The sequence below is a fragment of the Embiotoca jacksoni genome, unplaced genomic scaffold (genome assembly GCF_022577435.1).
Source record: "Embiotoca jacksoni isolate LCO1_2020_lvr unplaced genomic scaffold, fEmbJac1.0.p SCAF_18, whole genome shotgun sequence".
Classification (NCBI taxonomy): Eukaryota; Metazoa; Chordata; class Actinopteri; family Embiotocidae; genus Embiotoca; species Embiotoca jacksoni.
The window spans coordinates 432,066-455,233 of NW_027185318.1; the positions used below are offsets into that span (position 1 = coordinate 432,066).

The following is a 23,168-nucleotide window of genomic DNA, read 5'->3' on the forward strand; positions in this document are numbered from 1 at the left end:
ACCCCCATGTTAATCACATTCAAATTTTTGAGACTTCTTTAATAAAATGTGATTCGAGTCAAAGGCTTTTGTCCAATTAGCCCTTTTTGACCTCGCACCCAGCCAATGGGCTTCACACACATGGAGACAGAAAACCAGAGGATCCAGAACACAAGAGGCTCCTAATAAAAACAACCTGCTGCAGCCCAGTTAAGCTGGATGGCCTGCGGCTGAGTGCTTGAGCTCAGGCACACGCACACACACACGCACACACACACACACACGCACACACACACACACACACACACACACACGCACGCACACACACACACACACATACAGACACGCACACACACACACACGCACACACACACAGACACACACACACGCACACACGCACACACACACACGCACACACACGCACACACACGCACAGTCAGTCACAGACACACAGACACACACAGGCTGCATGGCCTGACCTCAACCCCGCAGGTTGCTTCTATAACCACATTACTGAAGCCAGCTGCTACTGCTGCAGCCTTCGCTGCCGTAAAACCCACAATTGGATTCAGGAATTCATGGTTTTTCCTCTTTTCTTTTTGGTTTAGCTGTTTTTTACCCTTTCCATCGTCTTCAAACAGGCAATCTGCTCAGCAAGAGCTACTCCCTCCGTTTCTGCCCCACAGTATGCCTCCATGGTTACAGTCAGTAAAGTGGGTGACTGCTGGACTAAAAGTGCAATTTTTAAATTGACAGAGAAACATCCTACTTGGACACAGACAAAGCCCGTTTCTCATTCCAATTCTTCATTCCACTTTGGCTCCTCTTTTTCCTCCCATCGTTTTCTGAAGCATTTGCACATGTAGCCGGCCTGCCAATTTCTGTTGGACCTGTGGCTGGTTTGGAGATCTGTGCAAGGTGAGCAGAAGCAATTACAGAAGTTGCTGGTGAAATGGATGGAACTGGAGTGGCAGCACTCTGGGCACCAGACCTCCAGCACCTAATGCTGGACCAGCTCTACCTAATGTTTATGGCCACGAAGCATGAGTTCAGGATGGGTTTGAAATGAGTCAGGAATTATTTGGGAAATGGAGAGCTTGAGTTTGGTTGGCTATGAAGAGAGTCTGATGAATTTCCCTTCTCAGCAGGGTCCTGTATGAGAAGATTGGCAGCACGGGAAGGGGCCTTGCGGCTCATTTCTTCGCGCTAACTGCTACTGCTGCACTACAGCGTGGAATCCCACTGCAGAACCCAATCGATTGCTCCTGTGGCGGCAGCAGGAATTGGATAAAAGGATCCTGCCGGCATCCGGCCGGCGCCTGCCCTAGCAGGGAGAGCTAATGGCTGAATCCAGGCCCTGGTCACAGCACACAGGGAGGGGGGCAGGGGCTAGCAGAATCATAGTCATTACCGCAGCGGCACATGCCCTCTCTTCACTCACACGCCTGCGATTCTCTACTCCTCAGGCCTTCCTGGCCAGGGTCACTAATCAATGCTCGCACTCCGGAGTCACACCTCCTGATCACAGCTTAACACAGAGCTGAAGGCTACAACAACATACTGCTCTGGGCAGGCATGGCTGTGGAGCCATTTCACTGCATCAGAAAGGCCAAGCACTATTTTCTCCTCTCTTAACATCACACACACGAGGTGTGCAATTAATGCAAGACATGTTTGATACTCCAGTTGTCACATTTAGGTAATCACAACGCACCAAAACGCAGGAAAAAGAACACATCATGAAGACAAACAGGACTTTCTACCTTCTTGGTGAGGCAGTCATCAGAATCAGATGGCATACGCGTGGAGACGTGGAAAATGGCTTCCACAGTCGAGGTAGCATAGTAAGGAGCTGTTAGACCTGTGCTGCCATTCCTCTGGAGCCCACCCATGAAGCCACAGTGTGTGGCCAGGTCCACCTGAAGGACAGATGTACAGGTAAGTGTGTCTTCGTATACCTGTGTGTACGTCTGTGTGCATATTTAGGCTGCAGTGGTGGATACAGCGTGTGGATCTGAAGGTGTGGTTGTTTGCACCTCCCATCCCAGTCCAGACACGAAGTCTTCATAGGCCTGGCTGCCTGCACTGTTAGACAGGATGGAGCACTTGTCTTCTTGGCCTTCTCCAATATAGAACACAGCAATTTTGTGTGTCTCTCGACTACAGAACAAAACGGAGTAACCGACATTAGGAGACCAACAAAAACAACACAGCAGTTCATTTTACAGAAGTATCATCATTTGAAAAGCTGCCACCACTTTAGCTGCTTCAGATAAAAAAGGCACCTTGATAATTAAGGTAAATTGTGAGTCCGGGTTTCCAGCTTTAACATGGTTTTAAAAAACAATGTCAGGAAAGCCCCCCACCCCCTCCCCCTTCCTACGCTCCCTGTTGCCATGGCAGTACATTGTGCTGGAGTAGATTTAGGGCACTTTGCATGCTTGCGTACAGGTTGTTATTGCTCAACCGAGTCTGGCCATCTGGGAGAAAAAGGTCCAATCCTGAGGGCATTCTTTAATAAGCTTCTGTCAGTAGTAATGTGTGGAGCACTTATTGATTGAGCTCAGAGAGACACAGAGAAGGACAACAGGAGTGATAGTGGGAGATGTCCAGGGCTGTGACCAGCAGGGGCTGGCACACATTAAGAAAACCATTAGGGAGGAAGAGGGCAATGCTGTTTTCAAGAAACTGCATGACTTTAGCCACATTTCATTTCACTTACAGGTTTGTCAGTTGGCTGCAGTGGCAGTTTGACAATTAGCGAAGGGCACTAAATTCAGAAATAAATCCAGAGTGAACTTTACCACTGCCTGGAATCCAAGTTCTTCAGTTCCCTTAAGAGTTTAGAGTTTTTCTTCAGCAAATGGAAGCTTTTCCTGTTTGACAAAAACAGTGTTGATGAGGCATGGTATTTTCAACTCTGCAAATACAAGACAATTCAACAATGAACATCCGTTAGTGGCATAATTTACCAAAAGAAAAATGTTTAAAGAAGAACTTTTCAATCAAAGTTTCATATTGCAGTTTTGATTGCCAAAGGCAAAAAGGGCACAGGTGCAAATCCCAATCTCCTACTTGCTGTGTGCATGTTGCACCATCGCCATTAAGAGGTGTAAGCTTTTAATTTACGGTGTAGCACTGCAAAGATGCAGCTCTGGAAGGTGGACTGTAGTGAAAACAGCTGGGCACTTTCACCCTGTGGAGAGGAGATTAAGATGCTGCAGACTCCACTGGGCCTTAAACTGGGCCCTCTTTCTCTTTGAGTAAAAAAACAAAAGCTGAGTTACTTTGAGGATGAAGGAAGTAACTGATTATCAGACTGGAGAGATTATCCTGAACAAAATTTGGTGTTCTATTTTTTCCTTAATTTAAGATTTAGTTTGTGGATTAAACAATAAGGAATTCTAATGACCCCTGTATGACTTCATACAGCGTCTCTTTCTTTCTCTACTACAGTGCAAATAAAGGATTGAAACCAATTCTAGTTGGTTATACCTGCGATCCCAAGAGTTCATGCCAAGATCATTCAGCAGCAGCCGGCAGAAGTAGAAAGGGGCTTTTGGTTCCTGGTGGGAGGGTTCCCTCTGGCAGGCAGCCTGAAAGCTTACATCAGCATCCCACCTCCTCACTTGCTGTTCCTCCTGCAGAGTTTGACGGACAATGGCTTCCAGGATGGCGCTCTCTTGCTCTTGGTTCATGCCGTGGGGGGAGGAGGCTGGCTGGTTGAGCCTGAGCCGTGGCTGGGGCAGGCATTCTGGGCTGCTCTGGCCAAGGTCCTCCAAAAGCTGATCCAGAACATCGACCTCCTCCTCCTCCTCACCACCACAGTTAGAGAGGGAGTCTGAGATGGAGCAATGACTTTTGAACGGCCCTTTCCATGGAGAGGAGGGCTGGTTTCTGTTGGGAGGGACTGTAGCGGTCGTGGAAAGAGGAAGTTCAGCCGCATTAAATGCTCCCACATCAGAGTCGTCCTGCGTGGTGCAGTAGAGGATTGCGCCATCCCAAGAGTACTTGCCCGAGATGTCCCGGACAATGACCCGCACTTGAGAAGAAGGGTGGGGGGGCTGTCCAACAGTGGGTGTCTCAGCAGGGATTTGCAGGTAGGACACCAGTGTGCTTTCATTGAAGACAAACAGCTGCAGGTTGGGGCTTTTAAAGACCTCAGAGGACAGCTCAGACGACTCCACGTAGGGGTTGTCGTGATTTTCGCTCACTAGGCTGTGGAGGAGAGCCGGACCACCGCTCAGAGGATGATGGCCCAGATGGTTCACGAGGTGTGTCATGACCATTCGTGCCGTCAGGGGTATGAGCTCCATGTTTCGGCGACGCTTTTCTGGTGGGAGAATGAGGGCAGCGGGATAAAAACACGAGGTGCATCTCAGCAAAAATACATGTGAAAAAGCATAAAAGGTGATCAATAGTAAAAATTACTGATGGGTTTAGAATACAGCTGAACAAGGGGCTATCTTTTATATTATGTTCAATGCAGACTTTGCTCACCATATTCAAAAAGCCCCACATTTGTGTGAAGTCATGCTATCATCTCTATTAGCTCTTTTTACACAAAGCCAAATCTCATTTATGATGACTAATAGGGGTACTTTATTCATTTCTCACAAACCTCGAAGTAGGTAGCTTCTAATCATAAGAGGCAACTTTGAAAAGCGCATTGAGTCTTCTTACAATGGATAAGTGTTGAGACTGGCCAAGTGCTAATGAGAACCACCATCTTTACAGGCTGCTGAATAGAACTCTCCTTTGTGCATTGCATTTATGTAAATGCACAGGTTTTCCTCCCAGTGAAAGGCATGCCGTGCTTTATTCTGCAGTGATGTGGGAAAAACAAGGAGATGCACTCTTGCATTGTGACAGTGCTATCAATACCATCATCCCTCATCAAAGTGGAGAAGGCTCTTTAGAAAGCAGGCCAAGCTGCATTACAGACGCACTGGCCCTTTGATGTGACTTGATCAATATGAGGTAAGGGCATTATCATAACTAAGTCGGCACTCTTTGGTTTGCTCTTTTGATAGTGTTTTGTTATTTCTGCCAAGACTCTGTGCAGCTGTGAACCAAAAAGCAGAGGTGTAGTGAAATTTTCCAAACAAAAGCTACTGTTAAGAATCCTGACATTGTTTCAGTACACATTTGCTCTGTGTATCTGCACTTGGAGGACTTTTTAGAAGTTGAGGACACGAGGGAGCGATTGCCTAATGGAATCACAAGGTCACAAAAATGAAGGGAAAAAACATTTTTATCTAAACCCCATAATGGGTCTTCTTTTTAGGGCTGAGCACTAATGTGAACATTCCAGTCTCTGTGATGGTTGATTTCCTTTTTTACTTTTAATAAGATATTGACATTTAATGGAGGGTCTCCAAATGGAAGAGCTACTTAGAGTTTGCTTTTACCTGTAACCTTTTTTGGATGTTTTTGGGGGTTTTTTTTGGATGGGGGAGGGCAGGGGTTTTGCTCCATACTGTAAAAAGTTTAGTATAGACCTGAATGTTGTGTCGAAGCATGAATAGGGATTGTCATTGTCAACTGTGATGTGACAGCAGTAACAACCAATTTAACCGCTTGCTCTCTCACACGCATGCCACTCTTCTACTGCTTACCCTCAGCTACAGTCAGGAGGTTGCCAAAGTCCGTGCTGGCTGTCTGGGAGGGTGCTGGTTCGAAGCTCTTGACCTGACCCAACATGAGGTCAGAGGCACTGGACAAGTCTGACAGACTGACAAGATAGTGGCTCTGCTGTAAGTGCAGGTTGGAGCCGGACACACAGCAGTGCAGCACCTGAGGAGCAAGGAAAGACGAGAACTTAGTGTTGATGATGAAAGGGCGATGATGAGGAGGACTTTGATGACTATACTTCAACTGTAATGTGTGAAGACAGGATCTTGTTATATACGATGATGTCCCGGCTGGACAGGATCCAGGAGCATGTGAAAGGGGAATACATGGTCTATTTACATCGTGAGGCAACAGTGGGAGGAAGGGAGAGAAGGAAAGAAAAGAGGGTCTTTACTGCCACTAATTCATTTCTCCTGTGATGTGCGAGTGTATCGATCTACATAACAGATGGCAGAGCATCCGTTGGCAGTGCTAGATAAGGCGCAATGGGGCAGTTGATTACAGCCATTGGACAGGTTTACACTGTTTGATTTAATTAAGACTTTATCCTTGTGCTCAGCTTCCACCGCAAACACACACTTAGCCACATACACACACACACACACACACACACACACACACCTGTGTAATGTACAATCTGAGTGAAGGTAAGGTTGTTCATTGTGAGGGGATAAAGCATGTGGCTAATGTATGTAGATGAGGGTGCCTCTTATTCAGAGTGGAGCAACTTGGGTAAAGCCATGCACAGACTAATCCCATTCAGAACACACATACGCTCACACTTGGCGTGAGAGACGCTCAGAGAGGCAGGCCGGCCTGCCATGTGAAACAGTATTGTGTGGGGCAATGCAGACAGTATGTGGATGATTCTACCGAGCAGACCTCTGGGTGCATGGGGGAGGGATGGAGGCTTGATGCTGAAAAGACCTGAACCAAACAGCTGCTACACCAAAGCCCCAAAGAGCTTCCTCTGTGGAGAGGTAGGAAGGGAGGGGGAACCCAGGCCGTGCTTGACAACTAAGTGACTGCACTTCGCATAGCAACAGTTCCTGGAAGCTGACAGTGAAACAAGCATACTGTAGTTAGAAGGGCACATATTGTATGGAGATGTGAGTACACTATGTACACACAAATCAAATAATAAAAACGCAGAGATGTGTGCCAAAGCACAAAACACACACAAAACACACACACACGCGCGCACACACACGCACACGCACGCAGTGGTGCAGCTGGCTGCTGAGGCAGGCAGAGGGAGCAGATGGAGAAGCTTGAGCCGAACGCTGGTGAACCAATAAGGTTTAGTGCAACTGTAAAGTTTTAGGTTTTACAGTCATACACATCCTGTTTGTCTCCAACTTTTCTCACTTGTCTCTGCTTGTGAGGATGAAGGGAAGCAGTTCTGGTTTTGTACCCTCATGGTTGAAATGAACTTATTGTAAGTCGCTTTGGATAAAAGTGTCAGATAAATGAAATGTAATGTAATGGAAGCAACCTCATTAGCTGCTGTCATGTACTGTGCTTGTTTTTGATGACTTGGGAGTGAACAGATTTCAAGCTTTTTTTTTTAAAGACAAAACTTTTTAAATAAGGAAGGTGAAGCATGAAAAACCTCTTCAGTGACACTGGCCAGTGATGTTTTGTATCAGGAGAAACCCTCTCTGTTTGGTGTAGAGAATAATTAGCAGCCAACTTGTCTCATGGAAATGTATAGATTTCATTCTTGCAATATTCCATTAATATTGTCACCTTACGATGCCTTGAATTAAACCCAGAGGGGCCGCGCCTTTTGTGTGCTGATAGACAACCAATCATGCCTAATTGTCTTTGCTTTCATTGCAGCTGCAGTCTCTCTCATATTAAGACATATTCCATTCAAATCTCCTGGACAAGCATTTATAGCCTGAGCTTATCAAGTGGACAAAGGGTCCTCTTTGAATAATTGGACCATTTCTTATCAGGGGTGACATCCTTACAAAGATCTGCCGTTGACCGCATCTGCCCAGACAGGAGGGAATGAATAATACCTCATTCATTTGAGGCTGAAGCTTTGCCCTCATCCTCTGGGTCAGACCATAAAATAAAAAGTTAGAGGACAAAAACACACAAACTGAATATTTCGCATAGTTTTAAGAAATGTAACTAAATCTTCAGGATATTGTAAGGGCTTTCTAGATAACATAAACACTGATCATGTTTGTAAGCTATGGTGGACCCTACTCTGCTGTTGAACTACTATAATGTTAATTGAGGCATAGTCATAAGGTCATGGTGGAGGTGAGTGTAATTAAAGTGGCAAGCCCATGTGGTAGAGTGGGGGTGGAGATGTCAAAGCTAAAGTCGTAGTGTCTTCAGACAAAGGTTCTGCATGTTTTAGAACCTCCCAGCTGCCATGAGGATACCCACTCTGTAGATGTAGTCCAGCAGTGGGGCCTTGTGGGATGTGTGGTCCTCCAGTGAAGGATTGGTGATGGGCTCCAGCAGCAGACTCAGGGGAACAGCCATGCACCAGTCCAACAGGCAGAGCAGCAGTGACACCATCAACTGAGAGTGTAACAAAGAAGAGAAGAGCTCCCTATTCAGTTCCATCAACAAATATCAAAACATTCATCAGTAATATACCAAAAATAGAGAGAGACTGGTGATAGGTAATAGATGAAGGCTGCAAAGACAGAGGATACAGAGAAAACTAGAATTACCCCTTTGTGTCTGTATGCACTGGCCAACCAGCCAAGTTGTAGTTTACATACATATTTGTCCAGATTCATATAATATGTGTAGTGAAGTCTTTGAAGGAATCCTTCTACATGTGCATTCAACTACAGTTGAATAGACAATAGACAAATAAACAATGCTTCACATATGGATGATTCTTCAAAAAGACTACAAATTCTAAAACTTGAATGACAACAAAGACAATCTATACAATCATCACAGTTTCAAGGTGGGCATCGAGATTAGTGTCACCACTTCAATATTTGACCAAATGGGAAATCTGGTGAGAATCAACCTTTCTGGTCCTGATTTATGGAATAGAATAATGACTAGTAAACTGATAAACAAAACATCTGGATGTCAGTTAAGAATTTTCAGCAAGGCATTTCTGAGATATTGTGTTCATGAAAATAGGACGGACAGCCAACCCAAAACCGTAATGTGGTAGAGGCAGGAAAGAAAACAGAAAACAACACATCACTTCAGCAGAAACATTCCTTTGCAAATGCACCATTCCAACATGAGAGATCAAGGACCTTTAGATCTCAGCCATTTCATGTCCCCTCCTCTCCAACATGTACCTTTTTGTCTGCTTCCATTGTTGAGTGCTCCGCGCTTGGCAACAAAAAGGCTATTGTGGCCACAAAGATCTGTGTTGGGACAAGACAAGGAGAAAGATAATTGGATAACACAGTACTATTCACCAGCTGAGTCAGGGCAGTGGGTTAAATCTGGTGTGAAACATGAGATGTGGAGTATAAGACTTGCATTTAAAAGATAAAGTGACTTTAGGAATAGGAATTTCTAATTTTAATTTATGAAATGTTCATATGAGTCACTGACAATTTAGCTGTGTGTGTGTGTGTGTGTGTGTGTGTGTGTGTGTGTGTGTATGTGTGTGTGTGTGTGTATGTGTGTGTGTGTGTGTGTGTGTGTGTATGTGTTACCTCAATGATTTTCTTTGGGAGGGTGGGCTCCAACCTCTGCAGATGTTCCCAGTGAGAGATGAGCAGCTGAAACACGTCACAGGCTCCTTGTGCTACTGCTTTGTTCCCAAACTGGACAAGCAAGGAAACATGGCAAGAAATGAATAAGAATGAAGAGGACTAGTATCCTTACTAAAAAAAAAAAAGCAATATAAACATAGTGCATAAAAAAAAGTGTGTATATTACGACCACATGTTAATCTGGACATAATCAGAACATTTGAGGACATTCTGATATGTAAACTAGAGAATTAATGTTTCAGATTCTACACTATTTCTAATAGTTGATGAAAACATATCTTAACCAAATCAATAATAACAAACATGGCATCAGAACCCAGTGAAAGTGTCAGAAGTCAAATTATTCAAAGCATAAAGGGGCTTTTTTAGCATCAAATTATGGCCAGACTGAAGGCTTCTAAGGGAGCGCAGCGCACTTTAAAATGCTTCCTGGAAACTTCATCAGTTATTTCTAAAGCAGGAGCAGGCAGACCAAAAGAGACCACACCCTCAGAAGATCAATACAATACTGAAAGAGATTAGTGATGAATCCAGGTTAAAGATTTCTGACAGAACAGAAGGGCGTTCGTAAAGAGAAGAGCAGAAGAGACAAGGATTCTGTGTATCAAAGTAACAGTGAAATATTGTGAGACTATTCAAATCTGCAGGTAATTTCCTCCTCCTGACTTGGGTGTGGCATATTGTATCGTTCACAACACTATTGGTATGACGTGTACATTAGGTGCCTGACTTGCACATAAAAACAACAAGCATGGCTGAAAGCAGCTCCCAGGTGGAAGAGCTGGTTCCAAGAAGGGGATTGACTTCAGTAGAGTGGGTGTGGTTTGGTAACAAAAGATCAACTATACAACAAACAATGATAAAATGATAGTGTTCACTGAATATCTGAAGGAAACCTGTCATGTTTATGCTGTCATGTAAAACTATAAAACCTCTGGTGCCATTGTAAGTTATTGAAATCATAAAGACAATATTTTTCAGTATTTTGTCATGTCGTCAACATATGGTTATGGCAGAATTACCCTGTAATATCATAATACTATTTATTACCGAATTTTCCCACAGTGATATGATATGATGAGCCCAAACACACCTGAAAGCTCTGCTAGAACTACTTGAAGACCAGAAAAGACCGAGGAGTGCTGACAGTCATGGACTTTCCTGTAAAGTCACCTCACCTCAACCCCACTGAACATTTATTTATAAGCCAAACATTGAGACTTGGTCTTTGCTGTATATGTTTAGAGCTGTATATGCCTGTTTAAAACGTATATGCATAAACAGAAGGAGCATATATAATACTGGAGACTCTTAAACTGCTCACCATCCGTCAGAACATCACATGATCTAAACAGAAACTTTAAGCTGCTACAGTGACTGAATTGTGAGTTTATTAGTTCAATACAACTGGAACAATATGTAGACACCTGATCTGTAAGTTATGCGTGTGATGCTGACTCCCTAAGAAATAACTGTACAAAATTCTCATTCATTTTAAAGCCATCTCTAAAGGCAGGACAGCACAAATGTAATTTACAAAGTAGTTTGACTGATGCACGTTCTTAAGGCAGAACATTAACTATTTACAAATTCTAAGACTTTTAACTTTTTAAATGTGTATTTCAGACTTCCCGGAGATTAGAAGTGAGCGGAACACTCTTCACCTGCTGTTGATGGATTTGTGTCACCGAAATACCTAAATTGTAAAACAGCAGAGGGACATTTCATTCTGACTTTGACAAAATACTGTGCAATTTCCCTTAAATGTAGTTTTTCGCTTACTGTGCAGATAATTAGCATAATTTCATTTCACTTCAATCCATGGCTCATTTTCTCCCGACTCATTGGAAAAAAGAATTGAGCTGTTGACAATTTCCTTTCAAATTTGGATTTCTTCAGTGATTTGAAATTCTTTGTGGAGAAATAGAATTTCCCATTTCTTCTAGCTGAATGCCTCTCAACATGTAACAAGGGCAGACAATGTAGGGAGTGCAGAAATGGCCAAACACAAAAAGGGGCCCTGAGAGTTCAGCACCTGCTTTTAGAAAAGAGACTCTCAGTGCCACTCTTCCCCTCTCCCCCCTCCCCCCACCAAGCCTGTACCCTCTATTTTGGAGCTGGCTGAGTCTGTGTGTCAAGTTGTACAGGGGAGTGATTACTGCTCCATTAGAGAAGAGTGTGTGTGAGTGTGTGTGTGTGTGAGTGTGTGTGTGTGTGTGTGTGTGTGTGTGTGTGTGTGTGTGTGTGGGGGGGGTTCTCGAGCAGGAAGCTGGGAGATGTAGCTGCTTAAATTGGCCCGCATCTACTGAGAGCGAGCAGCCTGGAAATCACGCCACCGCCCCAAACCCTTTTCCATGAAGAAAAAAATACATCCACACACGAACACACAGCCTCCACTGGTTCTCTGCATCTCTTCACTCAGGGAGAAAAGAGGGCTCTTCCAAAATATACTCATGAGTCACATCCCTGGACATGTTTTATTCTCATACTTTTTCTCCCCTCACTATGTTGAAATTGTTCTGCAGCCCTTTTATGTAATCAACTATCATTTTTGTTAGAGCTAAACATTGGAGGGGTTTGTATGGGAGAACAAAAACCAGCCTTCGTTTTACCACACTGGCCAGTAATCTAATCTAATGAACATTTTTGTCACAGTGTTGCACACGGCCCACGGTTTTAAAAATGCATTGTGTAAACAATAATGCCCACATGATGCACTTGTGTACACAAACCAATGAAGCTTCCTTGAATCAGCGGGTCACTAACCTTTAGTGTGACTCCCAGAATATGGATGGCATCTTTAACTTGGTGGTGAATATTCTTTTGCATTAGCTCCTCACACACCCACAGACCCACACTACAAACAGCAATGCACCTGAATGGCAGAAGCAGAATGCAAATGCATGTCAATTTAAGGATAATACAGAATTTGAATTGTATGAAAAAATTATTCCATAATTAAACTCAAGGACAAAAATAATAATTTAGGTAAAAAGGCTTTGAAGGCATTGCACAGAAGTTTTATGATGGGTAATAAATGCTCGGTATCTATTGTCCTTTTAAATTTCATTGTGGATATCTATGTGCATATGTATGTAAAGAGAATAAAGTAGTCATCATACCTTGCCCCTTCACAGTGTTCATTCGTTGCCGCCTCGAGCAGGATGTTGACCAGATAATCCTGAACAGGAAAGACAACACAATAGTTTCCTTGTGAGTTTTCAAATGCCAATTGAATAGATTCTTTACTTCAGGTTTCTAAAATGTAATGCCATCAACCGTAACATGCAACTGAATAGTCCAACTTAATCCACCTGCAGGTCCTGATATTCACTTTGTGCAGCGATGTAAAAAAAAAAAAACCAATCTACTAATGTTTAAGATATGACTGACTTCACTCATACAGCAGATGGCTTCTCGTTTTTAAATGTCATTAATGTATTCACGGCATCGCACTTCTTGACTATTTACCTTTATATCCTCATTGCCTAAATTGACGTCATCTGAGCCAGGCACACGTTGTAGTACAGGAATTTGGAGGTAAAGGTTGGGGAAACACACAAGGGAGCCCAGAATCATCTGAGCCTCCATCCTCGGAGCCTGGAAGGAATTAGAAAGAACAAAACCAAACATACTATCATTAAGTCCTGAAACCAATATGAAAACAATCCACTTCTAGGAAACGGGAAGGTCACTATCCAGGGGGAAAAAGGATTGGAGGGATCTAGCAGAATTAATTTGATCTTTATTCATGACTGCCGAACTTCAACAGAAGAACATGACACGTGGTCGGACTTGGACAACAAAATGAGGCATCAAATGTGCCATGGATGGACCTCTGGAGCAAAGCGTACATTTTACTGCACCTGATGAGCTGCTGTAAAACTGGGAAAAGATAATACAAAATGATCTGGCAACCAAAACAGAAAGACACTACACATATAAATGTTCTGTTTAGAGAAAAGAAATTGTTAACATTAACTTTAACAGGTTTAAGTTTAAATCTGTGCACAATGGCAGCTCTTTGGTCTGCCAAAATAATATCTATAAATTAGATCACAAGCTGGTGATGGACTAGAAGACAGGTACAACGTAACCTACTTGATTTAAGACAATAATAACTGCATAAATGTTGTTTTTTAAAATGAATCAAACATGACAGAGTCATATTAACTAGAGCTGGCTGATACTGGATTAGTGGATTCTTTGACATTCGCCGGTTTGTGCACCGTGAGCTTTTTTGTTGAACTCTTTTGTTGAAGGAGTATTTTACATCTTTAAAGGCGAGTTCTGAACATTTTCAGTGGCAACTTTTAAACGTTTGGGAATATTTCACAGCTTTTTGTACTTCAGTCACAGATACCTGTATGAATGAAATAATAAATCTGAACGTTAAAGAAGTTTGTACCTCCGGGGAGACAGAGGTGAGGACACAGGCAGCCGCGGTGATGAAATCCCCGATGAGCATGGTGACGCCCGGCAGGCCGAGGAAAAAAAATCGGGGAGAGCAGGAGCGGATGATGGTGTTCAAAACGTCCTGATGACAAGCACGGAGATATGCATGTGTTAATAAGTAAACTTTGCAATGATGTCCATGTTAATCAACATAATATTGTAATAAACTGAATTATAACTAACAGTTTTTTGCATTCGGTATGAACCTTGGGTCTCGTTAGTGTGGGTGGATTGAAGAAGTAACAGAAATATTTAGTAAAGGGTCCACCATGTAAGAGACAAGTCAGGGAGAAAACTTTTCATTTTAACAGGTAGGCTGAGCATTTTATTAAATGTGCTGAGAAGAGTGAAGCACTCAATAGTACATGTCACGAAAAGACAGAAAAAAACCCAGAGTGGGAAAGAAAGCCAGAACAGAAAGAGAGAGACAGCAGATGGATTGTTCACAGTGGATACGAGGGAAAACAAAAAGCTTCAACTTTCATGTACACACACACACAAGCAAACCTGTAATTAAAGCCAGAGACGAGCTATTGTTTTGCTGAGGTACAGGCGGCTAAGTAGCAGATGGGTGCTCTTTGAATACTGACATATGCTGTACTGCAGAGGCTTCTGCACAAATTGCTCAAGTATATAGAGTAATACCATCCGAGACAAGAGCATAAACACATCTCAACAGGTTTCCCATGGTACATGTTTACTTTTAATGGATAGAGGGAATACCCTTATTTAGGGGAAAACATATTGGTATGAGAATGCAGCACCTCAGTAAGGCAGAAACATTGCTCTCTCTCTCTTATCTAAGCCATGCATGTGCATATTTGTGTACAAAGGGAAGGTCCAGGCTGGAAACACCTGCTTTCTGCCATAAACTTGTGCAAATCAGACAGTTCAAACATTAGCCTGTTTCCAGCTTCACCAAAGGGTGAATCAACAAGCACACATGCACAATATTTCTCTCTCTCTCTCTCTCCTTTGTGCACACACGCACACACGCACGCACGCACGCACGCACGCACACACACACACACACACACACACACACACACACACACACACACACACACTTATTTGTGACATTAACCACCTGAAGCTTTGGTAAACAGGGAATGCAGGTGAACAAAAGAGGAAAAGAATAAAACAAACAAAGGCAGTAAGTCAGAAGTCAAAACGACACCAGGACTGCATGTGGAAAATTGGTGGGAAGACCTTGAGGATTGAGGGCCCATTTTACCCTCATGTTGTTGGTAATTGACCTATGAAGCATAATGTGCAGTGCAGTCAGGGTAATTAGCAGGCAACAAACTGTTTCTTGATTGCCTGAAATGAGCATTTTAGAGGAAGCCGCAAATGTAGAAATGCAAAGTGCTTTCAATTGTATGTGTAAGTAGAGGGAACCTGATTTGGAAAGTGTGTGTATAGAAATCAGAATTGAGAAATGTAGAATGGGAAGAACTGCATGCGGTGCTGTGTTGGCAGTAGGAATGACCCCTGCATCAACAAAAGGTGCATTAACGTAACTCTGAATAGAGCCACCTAAGGCCTTTTTATGTGGCCTCATCTCTAGGAAAGCACACGCTTTCCACCTGCTGGCTCCTGCGGTGACAGAGTTCACTCTGGCGTTACATCGCTCCACACAATATCACAAAATGTTTGTCTCATTTACTAATCATGGACAGCTCCAGTTTAGGACAGGACAGAGTTCCTGTTGCAATCACAAGCTGCAGGAAGAAGAACCCATCTGACGTGATTATTACTCAACAGCCACGTCAGAGATCTACCTTCACATTTGAATCTCAGTCTAAAAATTATACAATACCTCTTTTTTGGGAAAACTGAGTCCACTTGTACCTATAGTAAGATGTTGTGAGTCAATGCTTTCCAGTGTAAGAGGTGTGAATGACTGATGTTTTATCTGACCCACAGAATGTAAAGAGAATAAATGCATAAAAGCTTCGTATGGACTTCACTATATTTCAGAAAATATGCTGCTGACCACTGAGACCTATTAGATAGATTACTGCTATTGTGCTACGGTCATGCCTTTGTGAGACCAGTGACCAGAGAGTGACAGACAATCAAGACAATAGCCCTGAGCTTGGCACTCTGTCAGTAGGAAGGAGAATCCCTCCAAAGGAACTGTCCTTTTCCTCTCAGCTTAGTTGATGTTAATGGTGAGGATTCCTCTACTGTCTGTAATACACGGCTGTTGAAGCACGACCTGGTTACTGAACAGACAGGTATCAGAAAACACTCAACATAAGGCCAGACTACTTAAAGACACAAATAAACAGTAATTATCTAAAAAACTAAAATAAACACAAACAATATGTCACAGCACATGAACAATCATACATGATGAAATGCTCACTAGTTACTTTAATTATGTAAGCTCGGTGAAAACGTTGTGCACTTAAAAAGATACTTAAAAATAGACATGTATGATTTGAAAGGATTGGACAAAATAGATGTTTTTTTTTCCTTTCCATTTTTGGGTCCGGTGGGGGTGGGGGGTGGGGTGTGTGTGTGTGGTGGTGGTGGTGGTGGTGGGGGGGTTGAGGAGAGAGAAAGGAGGAGGGGAAGAATAAGAGCCACTTTCTTATGTTAAGCAGGCGTGCGGCTGTCCTCTATTGTGTGGCGTGAGGACTCTTTTCTCCGGCCAATTTGAGCATGCTTCAGTGGCCTCCTGGCTCTGGCCCCCAACGCATTATACAGACAACAACAAAAGCTGGAGAATGCTGCCTGCTCCCTCAGTGCCCCCCCCCCCCCCCCATTGCTCTACTCTACACTACGTTCCCCAGCCTCCTCCCGCTCCTTCACAGGCCGGCCGCTCCGCTCTGGGCCCTCGGCCGACGTGTCAGTCTAACGGAGCGCGACAGACGTCAATCCTTAATTAATCACGTATACACGGCGGGGGCTCAAAACATTATTTAACGACATGGAAAACCTTCTAATAAGCTTGTCGCAATGCCAAGGTGCAATAGAAACCCAGCCAGGAGGGCATATACATATGCACACACACACATCCACACACACACACGCTTTCTATCCCCGTGCTTTGTTTTAGGGAACTCTCCTCATCTCCACTCAGCTTTCTGTAGCAGCATGGAGCTGTGCCAGATTTCAATATGACGAAGGGTGTTGCTAAAAGATGCCAGAACACAGCAGCGTTTTTTATCACCGGTGATTGGGAAGCAGATTTTTTTTGTTATTCAGCCACAATCATAAATTGTAGTCCACTTATATGACCTCTGTCTCCACTCCTGCCACTAACTGTCCTCTAGTTAATCCCACATACATGATGCACTTTTTTTTAGGTCAACATAAAAAAAGGTTTACCTGAATTACAGCAAAAAAAAACAAAAAAAAAACACTGCTTGAATAAGAAGCTCTACGTCTTAAAAAAAAAATTGCACATCACCTATTAAAAAGTAAATGGCCAGTTGGCAACTACACATAATTGTTATCCAGTTTTTAATCAGTCCTGATAGACATGAGTTTGATTAATGCACCATCTACTGGTGAATGTAAAACAACTGACAGCTGTACTTTAGGAGCCCCCTGCTGGCCGTACCTGGTCATCACTGGTGAAGCCCTTGTGCATGATGTGGTACAAGTGCACCAAGAAATCACTGTTGGGGAGCACATCCTGGTGTCTGGTCATCATCTCACAGATCAGTTTGTAGGCCTGCAGCTTGCCAGCCTTGTACTCTGCTGGCAGCACGGTGGCCTGTGGAGGAGACTGACATCAGGATTATAAGGAAGACACTGACATGTTCCACATCCATTATACTGCTGCAGCTGTTTGATAAGCTGACGAATTTTGTCTTTTTATTCATGTGGCATGAACATGTCACGAGAGGAATTACTTAAAACCACTGTGAATTCATTGTGACAACATTCTCGTCTTCATGGGTTTGCTGAAACAGTATGATTAGCTGGTGCTAATTTATCTGTAGCTGCCAAAGCTAACCATTCAGTCCTGTTTATTGCTTGTTGCTGCTGCTAGAAACGTAATCGTTTTTAACAGTTCTCCAAGGGAGCCGACCAGATATTGTTTTGAAACTGCAGATGGTAAATCATGATGTTGGAACCAATTAAATTACAGCCTTCAATGAAAATGCTTTGATTTTTACTTTTAGGACATAACAGCGAGATGCTGAGCAAACTTGTTTTGAATTTTGACAAACTATTATTTCGTGTGTATTCTGTATGCCAACTAGCACAATGTCAGTGCTTCCCGTATGTAATTATGACTGCCGCGTCCTCGTTGTGTTGCTCGTACCCTGAAGAGCCAGGATGCAAGCATTCGAAGAGGAGGGATGAAGACGGGCTGGGGAGGAGAGGACTGGTTGTCCACACTGATCCCAAGGTTGTCCCGGATCTGCCAGCACAAATTTAACTTCAGTCAATGAACATAAGCATCATCTGTAATTTGTGTAAACATCTCTGCATGAGAAACTACAGGATAAAGCCTCCGTACTAAAATGTCATATCCATTTACAGAGTTTTCATCAACATTATTAGATCCTCAAAACACACCTGTCTTTTATGCAAAAAGCACTTAAAAGCCTTCATCTGACAGTTTTGTGATGTCAGTCTATTTAGATCTCTTTGTAAGAGTGGTTATGTCTTTTTCCTGTCTCATATGCAGCTGGTGTTTGTCTCTACTGTACCTTGGCCAGCTTGTGCCAAAGCTCATAGAGATAGGAGAAGACCTTGGCATGGATCTTGGGGCAGCGGATACTGTTGATGTCTCCCAGGATACCCAAAGTTCTCCTCCACAGGACGAAGGCAGAATCTGCGTGCCAACCAGTCAGGGTCCCGCCAGCAATGATGCTGACATCATCAGCCAGACACTCACTACTGTCTGCGTAATCACAAAGAGGGAGTTTGGGTGGTTTGGGTCACAGAAGTAATTATTGGCAATGTCTATACTTGTACTTCCCAGAACCCAACGTGTACCAAATTTAATTTTATTGAGAACATTGGATTCAGTCAACAAATGCAGAATTTCCTTTATAAAAGCTTTTAAAAATGAGAGATTTTTTTGAAATAAATGAAAGTTTAACAAATCCTCAAATTCATCTTGAGCAACTGTTGACCAAATCCTTTGTCTTTCTGCGCATTTTCCCAAATGCATTCAAGCATTAAGATTGTTTTCCTATGGAAGTTATTAAAGCATTGAACACCTTTGGGAAACGGGCACAAATCACATGCATCATCCAAATGAATTGTGGGTGGACAGTGCCACCTAGCGGACAGCAGAATAATAACGGAAACAGGAGGGAGGAAAGGTATGGAAATGACAGAAATGGATAGTGTAGCAGACCCATGATGATAACGTTGTTGTACTCCAGTAGAGGGATTCAAATGAAAAATCATTCCACTCTTTTGGTGCACAGTTAAACAACAATGCATGTTTAGTTCCAGGAAGAACCAAAAAAGTAATTACATCATTTGTAGTCAAGTAATTCAACAAAATCTGCCCTATTGGAGAGCGAAAATATACAAAAAAGAGAATAGAGTCGTCTAAGAAAAAGAAGTCACGGTAAGGCTGAAATACAGAGCATGGAGAGCTGATAGCAAATGAAGACTCTGTGGTGTGTATGATGAGTAGCAGCTAGGTAGCAGTACCCAAGTGGTGGGGCATGTGTAAGACAGACTGATGCATAGTGTCGTCCAGGGGACAGTCCCGCGGGCACTCTGTGTGCACCAGCAGGGCTGGTGAAGCGGGGGGGTTCTGGGGGTAGTGGTTGTGGTAGGACGGGGGTGCAGAGTGGGGAGGGAGGGCACACTCAGGACCTAAAAACGACAAGGGGACAGGATAAAACTGGGTTTGAGGAGGGGAGGACAGTGACACTATGATTCACAATGTAGGAAACACAGACAGAAGTTCACATACAAGGATGGGAGGACACGGGGAGGGGTGGGGGGGCAGCTTCTCCATAAACATGATGGGGAAGTAAACTAAAAGCTGAGCGGATTGAAGCTGACAGAATGTTTTGATTTTTTTCTTGGTAATAAGAACATTGATAACTTTGAAAAACAAACATTACAGTTCTATCAGACAGCAGGTCACTTTTCTTCAAAAACAACCAGAGATGGAAGGTTTTAGCCAAAGAAGTGCTCTTCTGACCCCGAGTCACCGTATCCAGCTCCGACTAATCCTTTCATCAGCCGACAGTTTATGGAGGCATCAAAAACGAGTTAGATGCAACACACCTCAGGTGAACCTGTAGAACTATTTCAAATAGCCTGAAAGGTGTCTGCACTATTTGTTAGCCCAAACAAATTGCATTTAGCACAGAAAAGAAAAAGACATTAAAATACATTGACATCTGAGATAGTTAAAAGGCTAAATTGTGTTTTAGGTGAGTAGGATGAGGTCTTATCAGCTGCCGTACCTGCTAGAGCCTCGTTGTGGCTGAGCAGCAGACTCCCCTGACTCTGAGGATCAGCTGTCACATCCATGTGGGCTGACTGGGTGGACTGAGTGTCAGCCTCCTCATCAAATGCCTGCCAAGTAACCTCGGCTTCATTGAGGTAGCCGTTGGATGTCTCGCTGCTTACGCTCTCACCTGGGCAACGCGGATGAATTAGGTTAATAAGGTATACAAAGCATAAGAAGTTGAATACAGAACAGTGTGGGTCACGACCTTCTGGCTATGGAATTATTATTCCATGTAAGAGTGGTTTATTACTTCAGTGTGACTGTGTTTGACATAGCTGTTGAAAGTGTAGCAAATATATCAAAACATAGATTAACAGATATCGCAAAGGTCAGCACTTTCAAGAAACAATTAGTGAGTAAGGTCTAACTTTTCTCTCTGAGCTTGGGTCTCGTAGAGTTTGCGTGCCCTTCAGCGTTGCTCTCGGTCTCAGCTGGACTACTGCTCTGTCGGATGAGGATCTATGAATAAAGACAAACATAAAGGAGAAGAAACCTGAATGGGTGATTTTTACTTTATTATTTCAACATATCATTATGGTACAGGATCAATCTCCTCACCGTTGGTGGCTCATTGCTCTCTCTCGTGCCCTCAGACATCCGGCTCTCAGAACCACAGGAAGTAGGGGAAAATTCCCTCTTCTGGGCTGGAAGGCAAAATGGGATGTAATAAAGAGTCATTGGGTTTAATTCGATTGGCTGAAATGGATTGAATGCATTGTGACAACACAATGTAGATACACAAAGAAAATGTGCACATTTTAGAGCATCTCAACTGTCAAATGTGAAGACTTAAGTTAAAAAGATAAAACAGGTCTCATGACAACAGGGAGAAATAAATTAGCCAAATTAGTTTGTGAATCACAGTTTGACCTAATAACAATAATAAGATATGATTTATAATTCATATTTTACACTCAAATAACAATCTTATAATAATAAAATAATCTAATTTATGACTTCAGAAAGCTTCTTTCACTTTGTATCAGAGTGAAATCGAATCTGAACAGAATCCTGACGATGTGATTTCAGTGAAGAATGAGCTGAAACACGGGACATTGTTGGCGTGTACCTGGTAAGGTGTCAGACAGCTGCTGGGTGATGTCCGAGGTGCTGCTGCTACGGGGCAGAGGGCTCTCCAGGCCCACCAGCTCCTCTTCTCCCCCACATTCAGACAGCTGACACTCCTCCACATCTGACCACCGGGAAAGAAAGACAGTTAGACGGTTACAGGATTACAAATAATAAAACACAAATCTTTAAATGGAAACACACTGGGATATGGCTGTTGTTATCTTTAGGGATTTGGAGAAACAGTACAGATGAATATTTGATATTCATGAGAACATGGAGAGAAAATAAGACAAGCAGACATGCAGTGGGGAAACATACGGTTGACACGCGTGTTACAGACAGCAGGGCTGTTTAAAGTCCACATGGAGATCATGCTAAAGCCTACTGTAACTGCTATACTGCACAACAGCCTCTGCACATGGCAGTTATATGGGAGACTGTGAATGAAGGATGGGAAGGTCACAAACACACAAATACATGCAGCTCTCACAATCCACTTTACCTGAGAGTCTGTGAGAGCAAGCAGAGTTACCAGAAGAGATACCAGGCAAGAAAGAGCTCACAGTGTGGAGCAGCATAGGAACACTTTTAGTAGTGGGCAAAGCCTCGTATAGATGAACACAGTTGCTGATGGACTGGCTTCGCTTAGCTTCCATCAGAGAAAGAGAAAGAAGAAGAAAAAGAAAGAGACAATGGAGACAGATAAGAGATAAACGGAAGAAGACGCTATTCAATGACAGCAAAGTACACAATTCTACAAAGGAGAGCTCCCATCAATAAATACAGGAGAGAGGAGACAATAAATCCAGCAAAACCAGAGTTGGACTCCAAGATGGTCGAAGTCAATGTGGAAATTTGAATACTGTAAAATAAATTCCAGAAAGCAATGCTACTGCAGCTCAGAGAAAGAATCATAAGATCCAACACAAAATACTACGATTAAAGCCAAACTCTGACTTCTGACTGAAGTCACTGAAACTGTAAATTCCCAAAAGTGAGACAACAGCTTTGTTTAATGTACAGATCCTCTTTGTGCAATGTGCAACATTTAAACAAAGGTTTTACCAATACTGGACACTGATATTGATATTTGAGAGATTTCAAATAAGCAATAATGATGATAATAAACTTCAGTTATATAGCACCTTTTAAAACAACATCATAAAGTGTTTTAGAGGACAAACATTCAAACACCTCACTGCAATTAAATAAAACACGCCAAATAAAATCAGTGGAATGAATCAAATTCTCAAAATACCATACAACAAAAACACACGTACATATAAATAAGGATTTATTTTTCCCCCCAAAAATGATTATTCTTTTGTTGAAAACAGAACAGCTGCGTTTTATATCAACTGGAGGTTCATATAAATGAATACCTTTTATATTCCAATAACTTTTATTCACATACTTGGTAGCGTGTTTCGTCTAGTTTTGATAGTTGTCGATGCCTCAGCATTGCCGTTGTGCCTCGATAGCACTTCAGACTTAATCTCAAAGAAAGCAATAAAGAGGACAGTTCTCCTCTGCTTCAGCTCGCTATAATTATGCCTTTCAGTGGGAGATACATGGTCTCTGCTGCAGCTTCCATTTAGGCATATTAATGAGCATTAATTACACTCTTAATGAAACTATCAAAAAACTGCCCTGCAATTGATGTGTGGGTCTTCTCTTGAGGAGTCGGGAGGAGGGCTGCTGAGCCTTTGAAGATCAATGTGGGAGAAATCCAATTAGGCCAAAGAAAGGAAAGAGAATCTGAAGCGGGAGTGTTTAATGTCCATCTCATCACAAATAAACACACTCACAGAAAAGGTGCATAAACATGCATGAGACACACAATAGATGTGTCA

The 23,168-nt window shown here is 42.9% G+C and overlaps 1 protein-coding gene across 3 annotated transcripts in view; it reads right to left on the reverse strand.

Annotated features, from left to right (window-relative positions):
- Positions 1 to 23,168, reverse strand: part of ralgapa2 (Ral GTPase activating protein catalytic subunit alpha 2) — an 84,471-nt gene that overhangs the window by 25,764 nt on the left and 35,539 nt on the right. For 2 of the 3 annotated variants that reach the window (XM_069151872.1, XM_069151873.1), the window contains exons 17-37: positions 21,818 to 21,964; positions 21,314 to 21,436; positions 20,803 to 20,888; positions 20,613 to 20,703; positions 20,198 to 20,371; positions 19,428 to 19,595; positions 18,467 to 18,660; positions 18,076 to 18,174; positions 17,365 to 17,520; positions 13,744 to 13,872; positions 12,807 to 12,935; positions 12,458 to 12,516; positions 12,102 to 12,210; positions 9,276 to 9,386; positions 8,910 to 8,978; positions 8,020 to 8,157; positions 5,598 to 5,775; positions 3,475 to 4,312; positions 2,784 to 2,855; positions 2,016 to 2,139; positions 1,743 to 1,898 (exon numbers count right to left, since the gene is read on the reverse strand). In XM_069151872.1, coding sequence (XP_069007973.1) covers positions 1,743 to 1,898; positions 2,016 to 2,139; positions 2,784 to 2,855; positions 3,475 to 4,312; positions 5,598 to 5,775; positions 8,020 to 8,157; positions 8,910 to 8,978; positions 9,276 to 9,386; positions 12,102 to 12,210; positions 12,458 to 12,516; positions 12,807 to 12,935; positions 13,744 to 13,872; positions 17,365 to 17,520; positions 18,076 to 18,174; positions 18,467 to 18,660; positions 19,428 to 19,595; positions 20,198 to 20,371; positions 20,613 to 20,703; positions 20,803 to 20,888; positions 21,314 to 21,436; positions 21,818 to 21,964 — 3,350 coding nt within the window. The remainder of the gene's footprint in view (positions 1 to 1,742; positions 1,899 to 2,015; positions 2,140 to 2,783; positions 2,856 to 3,474; positions 4,313 to 5,597; positions 5,776 to 8,019; positions 8,158 to 8,909; positions 8,979 to 9,275; positions 9,387 to 12,101; positions 12,211 to 12,457; positions 12,517 to 12,806; positions 12,936 to 13,743; positions 13,873 to 17,364; positions 17,521 to 18,075; positions 18,175 to 18,466; positions 18,661 to 19,427; positions 19,596 to 20,197; positions 20,372 to 20,612; positions 20,704 to 20,802; positions 20,889 to 21,313; positions 21,437 to 21,817; positions 21,965 to 23,168) is intronic. The other variant, XM_069151874.1, reaches the window with a different exon arrangement.